Raw genomic sequence first — 6,706 nt, 5'->3', positions numbered from 1 at the left:
GGAAGAAATAAATAGTTTATATATAGTGAGTGGTTTATAAAGATGTTCATGGATGTTAAGTCACAAGTTGCCTAGTTACCAAATGAAACTGAACTTTATAAAAAATTATATGAAAACTTTAAATTGACTAATCTTTTTGAGTTGATAGCGCAGATGTGTCTAGTGCTGACGTGACCTTGACGAGGACGTAAGGGGTTTAAGGCAAGGAGTTTGTAACACCTCAGTATCATATTGGAAAGAGATGAACAACTCACATAAAATAAGTAGTTTATAAAGATACTCATATGTGGTAAGACTCACATTGAGTTTTATAAAAAATTTAAGGAAAGCTTCAAATTAACTAATCATTTTTTTGTCGTTACAATTGTACCTCATTTCATTAGACTGATGAGATATTAATGAATACTATCACACCAGTCCATTAACAATAAGAATATAGTACTGAACATTTCTATTACTATTATGACACTACTTACTATCTATTCAAAATGGGTTGGTAATATACACCTTTTAGCGATGTTCAAATCATCTCACTTCATATCCAATTGATGAACTTCTTAGACTCTTCCCCACCCTCCTCTCTCGGACAGAAAAGAGCCAAAATCAAAAGTCATTAAGAATCAAATTATGGTAATCAAGTTTCATGGAATAAGATAGAACAACAAAAGTTTATTTCGTATGTTCTCGATGGCGGTACCCAAAAGCCAAAATGACAGCGAAGACCACTCTAATCTAGCATCGTTAATTATCTTTTGATAATTATTTTAGCATCACCCAATGAATCATTATTTACTAATTTTTACCGAACTGTCGCCGATTGCCAAGGAGACCATTCTAGAACTCGGGTAGACTCGAGACCACAGACCACAGCAACGTGACACAACTTTGGGTCACCCAACTTCCCTACACTTTATTAATTTACATTAAGGGCCTCGAAAACGACCTTTTTTCCTTTTATATCCCCTAATAGAAGAGTCTGTAAAAGGCCTAAAGTGGGGTTCACCAAGACAAACGGCTACTTGAATAGGTTCATTTCATACGCAATTTAGTGCCAATTTCTCGTTACCGTCTCCATATCACGAGCCTTTCAATTAACTTTCGATGGCTATATGTCTGCCGTACTGGTGGAGTTGGACCCACTTTGAATGAAAGATCAGGACCATTAATATATATTATGATCTCTTTGATTTTTGTGGTCAAACCTCTGGCAAGTTGGTAATGTAAAACGTGGACTATTTTCAACGTTAGGAGGCTATGGAGAATTCTATTGGTTTTGGAATGAATAAAAATATGTTCGTCGGTTGGGGCAAGTGACCACAATCATACCATGTCCCCCTAACGGCTCATACGCAAATGAGGCTAATCATGACTGTCCAACGCATTGACTTGCCTATCTTCCTCTGTGGGCCGTCCGATCATTTCCATTCATTGAAGAGAATAATTTTTTATTTTTTTTCATCTCATATTAAAAACTTAATTACTCCATGCCAAAATTCAGCTCTCTTGCCTAAATAATTTTGATAATGGTTTTGATTTTTGTTTTTTAAAGGTTTTTTGATGTGTTATACCGATAATAAACATGTTTTTTATGGGGTTTACACTAACGTGTTTTATGTGTCAAATTATTTTGAGAAAAGTGTTTTCAAAACTATTACTAAATTTGGGTATGTTTGATAATGGTTTTAAAAAACATTTTTGGTTTTCGTTCGTAAAAAAAAAAAATGTTTTGATTAACTATAAAGGCACAAGTATATTTTTGGTGAGATTCACATTAGAAAAAAAAAAATCTGTTTTAAAAGTGTTTTGAATTGTTTTTTTTAATGATTTTTAGAAGAAATATATTTTTGGTTTTGAAAAGCATACCAATGAGTGAGTATGATTATAATAATTTTGAAAAGTATTCTTTTTTATTATGTTCGATAATAATTTTGAGAAGGTTTTTCATTATTTTAATTTTAAAAAGTGTCTAGATTTTGTAGACTCAATATTAATGCTCTTATTAGCCAAGAAGTTGAGAAACTTTGCTAGGGCTCGGCAATTATGGTTGGCAGGTCGGGTTCGTGTCAACCTAACTGACATGATTACACAATCGAGTCTAACACGAACCCAATCCGATTATTAATCGAGTTGAATTATGAAACTCGAACACGACCCGTTTGCCAACCGTGTTACTCGAACACAACCCGGGTAACACAATTCACTAATTCAGTAATTTCAGCCGCTGGCTCTTCTGTCTTCGTTGCTAACTCACTGTTACCATCAAGCACTGGGTCTTCTGTCTTTATCGCTAACTCGCTATTACCATCAAGAATCCAAGATTCAGATTTCAAAGTTTTAGACACGAATCTCTCTCTCCATCCTCATCCTCTCTAGGTCCTCCTTTTCCCTCTTCAGCTCCTCCCTAACCCTCCTCATCTCCATTGCTTTCTTTGACTCCTTCTTTGGCCTCATCAACCCCAACATGAACTCCGGCACACTCGCCACTCCCACCAGAAACCCCATGTAAGGAGTCAGCAGCTCTGGCTTCTTCACCAAAGGCGTATACGCGTTGAGCACTGCGACTCGATGTTTAATTTGTCCTAGGATTCCCATAACCTTTGATTCCCATCCAACGATGGCAAAACCGTCCCCAAAACACTAGAATCTTTGAGAACCACCAGGATCGGTTCCGTGTCATAAAAGCCTATTCTTCACTGAATCACTAAATTCATTTTTTTTTTTAATGAACCGTGTCATAATTGTGTTCGCGGGTTGACACGATTATAAATGGGTCATTATCGAGTTGACCCAATTATGACCCGAACCTGATAACGTTAAATTCAAACCTTATTTTTTCGTGTCATATTCGTATCAAATTTACAGGTCCTGTCAAAAATTATGAAGTCTAAACTTTGTTCAATATTGATGGTTACATGCAGGCTATGCAGCAGAAAAGAAGGTGAAAAAAACATATATTAGAGTGTTGTTAACTCATGAGAGCAAACATCCTATAAAATATCAGGAGAAATTGGTTGGACTGAGATATTGGAATATTTCCGCCATTGTATATATGGGGATTCTCTAACAAACGTTTTTCTTTTCCCATTTGGTTTTCTTTTCTCTCTTTTCATCTATCTTCCCAAGGTCTTTGCTTGCTCAACCTTTACCGTTCTTCAACACTTCCTCTTTTCCATCACTGTCAGAGCTTTCACACACTCTCTCTTCACTCTCTCTCATACCTCCATTTTTCTAACTAAGCTTTCTCATCACTTGGTTTTCGGCTACAGAGAGGTAAGCCCTGTAAGCCCCATCTTTGTATTTAGATTTCCTTCAACGGTCATTTTCCTTTTGCTGGGATATGTTTCCCTTGGTTTTGTTTGTTCTTCTTCTCTGCAACTCTCATGGTCTAGTGGGTTCTTTGAGTAACGAAGGCTATGCCCTTTTGTCATTCAAACAGCGCATTACAGAAGACCCAGAAGGGTCTCTGAGTAACTGGAACTCTTCTGATGAGACCCCTTGTTCATGGAATGGGATTACATGCAAAGAACAAAGTGTTGTGTCTGTTAGCATTCCAAAGAAGAAACTTTATGGGTTTCTTCCTTCTGCTCTTGGAGCTCTCTCTCAGCTCCGCCATGTAAATTTGAGGAACAATAAGTTCTTTGGAACCTTGCCTGTTGAGCTCTTTGAAGCTCAGGGGCTACAAAGTTTGGTCCTTTACGGGAATTCCTTATCTGGGTCTGTGCCAAGTGAGATTGGGAAGCTCAAGTACCTACAAACCTTAGATTTATCCCAGAATTTCTTCAATGGGTCTTTACCCGCTTCAATTATTCACTGCAAGAGACTCAAAACCCTTGATCTCAGTCAAAATAATCTCACTGGTTTTCTGCCCGAAGGGTTTGGAACTGGTTTGATTTCTCTAGAAAGACTTGATCTCTCATTCAATAAATTCAAGGGTTCAATTCCTAGTGACTTGGGAAATTTGTCTAGCTTGCAAGGCACTGTTGATTTCTCTCATAATCTTTTCTCCGGTTCAATCCCAGCTAGCCTTGGAAACCTTCCTGAAAAGGTTTATATTGATCTCACCTATAACAATTTGAGTGGGCCTATTCCCCAAAATGGTGCTCTGATGAACAGAGGACCAACAGCTTTTATTGGGAATCCTGGGCTTTGTGGCCCTCCATTGAAGAACCCGTGTTCTTCGGATACTCCCACAGCGAGTTCACCTACCTCAATTCCGTTTTTGCCCGATAACTATCCGCCTGTGAATCCTGATGATAATGCTGGAAAGAGTGAGAAAGCAAGAGGGTTAAGTAAGAGCGCTGTAATTGCAATTGTAGTGAGTGATGTAATTGGCATTTGCCTTGTAGGGTTGCTGTTCTCGTATTGTTATACTAGGGTTTGTGCACACCGTAAGGGTAAGGATGAAAATGGTTATGGTTTTGAGAAGGGAGGTAGGGGAAAGGATTGTTTGTGCTTTAGAAAGGACGAATCAGAGACTTTTTCAGAAAATGTTGAGCAGTGTGACCTTGTGCCTTTGGACACACAGGTGGCATTTGATTTGGATGAGCTTCTGAAGGCATCAGCTTTTGTTCTAGGAAAGAGTGGAATTGGGATTGTCTACAAAGTTGTGCTTGAAGATGGGCTAACCTTAGCTGTGAGGAGATTGGGTGAAGGGGGTTCTCAAAGGTTTAAGGAATTTCAGACAGAAGTAGAAGCAATTGGAAAGCTAAGACATCCTAATATTGTAGCTCTCAGAGCCTTTTATTGGTCTGTCGATGAGAAGCTGCTTATCTATGATTACATACCTAATGGAAACCTTGCTACTGCACTTCATGGTAATTTTTACCAGCCCCTCATGATTGAAAATATATATATATTTTTTTTCTTAAAAAAATATCTTGTCTTTATGGTAGTTATTCGACTAGTTTGATTTATTATAAGGAGATTCGATTATTGTCTTATTGTTTTTGAATTGATTGTTTTGGTTTAATGACATCAGGGAAACCTGGAATGGTATCTTTCATACCACTATCTTGGTCTGTTCGGTTGAAAATTATGAAAGGAACTGCAAAAGGCTTGGTCTATCTGCATGAGTTTAGCCCCAAAAAATATGTCCATGGAGACTTGAAGCCGAGCAATATATTGCTTGGACAGAACATGGAATCCCAGATTTCTGGTTTTGGACTTGGGCGGCTTGCTAATATCGCTGGAGGGTCCCCAACCGTGCAGTCTAATCGAATGGCCACAGAGAAACCACAAGAGAGACAACAAAAGAGTGCAACCTCGGAAGTTACTACAATTAGTTCATCTACTAATATTGTCGGGTCTAGTTATCAAGCTCCTGAGGCACTTAAAGTGGTGAAACCCTCACAGAAGTGGGATGTTTATTCCTATGGGGTGATCTTACTTGAAATGATTACCGGAAGATTGCCTATAGTGCAAGTGGGTGACTCGGAAATGGATCTTGTTCGTTGGATTCAGCTCTGCATAGAAGAAAAGAAGCCACTTTCAGATGTTTTGGATCCATATTTGGCTGAAGATGCAGATAAGGAAGAGCAGATTATCGCAGTTCTCAAGATTGCAATGGCTTGTGTTCATAGCAGCCCAGAAAGGAGACCAGCAATGAGGCATGTCTATGATGCTTTAGACAGGCTTGCCATGTCCACTGATTGAGAAACCAACAAAGCTACGAATCTGGCCATTGGTGAAGCTTGCCGTTTAGTTCACTGATAGAGATACAGGGTTTGGTGAATTTTCCTAATTTCTTTTTTCTTTTGTTTTAAAAGGAAACGAAGAAGAAGGAATCATTTCAGAATTGAAAGTAGTGGGGGAAGAGAAAATGATTAATTTGTGTTCATGTTCTTATTCTCTTTGTCAATTGTCAACCATAGTGGCTAGATGAAGGTAGGTATGCTAGGGACAGCATGCTACCAGAAGTTGGCACTTGCTTTGCATGAGCATGCTGTTCGTGTATTTTCGTCTTGCTCCTTCGGCAGACCTTTCGAATGTTTCTTCTTGTCTGTAGTTCAATGAAGTAAATTATTTTGTTTGTTGTTTCTTTCACTCTACTATGGCAAATAAAATTATTAAACAATTGAGTACAAGAAAATTATACACCACTCACATTGATGCAATTTATGCAAATCTAAAGATTGTGATAGCCCTACTTAATAGGGTACGGGTGGGCAAATTATCGCCCCGCCCGAGACCCAAAGTTTTTGGCTGAGTTTGGTAAACCCCTTTTTTTTTTTTTTTTTTTTTTTTTTTTAAATATATTTTCACTTCTTCCTAAAAACTCAACATCAAAATATTTTAATTTTTTTTTAATTTTTATATCAATTCAATTATTTTTTATTACTAAACCCAAAAAAATATAAGTGACTAATACGACTCTTAATTGGATCAAAACACTGAAACGAGTCAAAAACCCCCATTTAAACCTCAACAAAAACCCATTTAAACCATAACAATTTCAACGTCGAACCGTGTCCAAGGCTCTACATAGCCTAACAGGTGTCTTGGGGAAGTAATTGCTCTTAGTATGAGTTACTTTACTAGGAGTATTAGTCAAAGAGAGCATAAAGTGAACATGGTATAAAATTTTAAGACCAACTTTAACATTATTTCTGTTTTTTAATTAGTTAAATTTTGATAAAGTAAAATGTTTCTGGTCATTAGAAAAATGTTTGAGTTCAGATAATCTGGTGCTTATTCTGTAATCATTCTA

The 6,706-nt window shown here is 37.5% G+C and overlaps 1 protein-coding gene across 1 annotated transcript; it reads left to right on the top strand.

Annotated features, from left to right (window-relative positions):
- The first annotated feature begins 3,092 nt into the window (after window positions 1-3,092).
- LOC133852633 (receptor protein kinase-like protein ZAR1) lies at window positions 3,093-6,035 on the top strand. The gene is made up of 2 exons (XM_062289403.1): window positions 3,093-4,814; window positions 4,979-6,035. The coding sequence occupies exons 1-2, from the start codon at window positions 3,338-3,340 to the stop codon at window positions 5,650-5,652; spliced, it is 2,151 nt and encodes a 716-aa protein (XP_062145387.1). The 5' UTR covers window positions 3,093-3,337; the 3' UTR covers window positions 5,653-6,035.
- The last annotated feature ends 671 nt before the right edge of the window (window positions 6,036-6,706 follow it).

The sequence above is a fragment of the Alnus glutinosa genome, chromosome 1 (genome assembly GCF_958979055.1).
Source record: "Alnus glutinosa chromosome 1, dhAlnGlut1.1, whole genome shotgun sequence".
Lineage (NCBI taxonomy): Eukaryota > Viridiplantae > Streptophyta > Magnoliopsida > Fagales > Betulaceae > Alnus > Alnus glutinosa.
The sequence above is the reverse complement of the archived record's forward strand: the minus strand, read 5'-3'. Positions and strand labels throughout refer to the sequence as shown.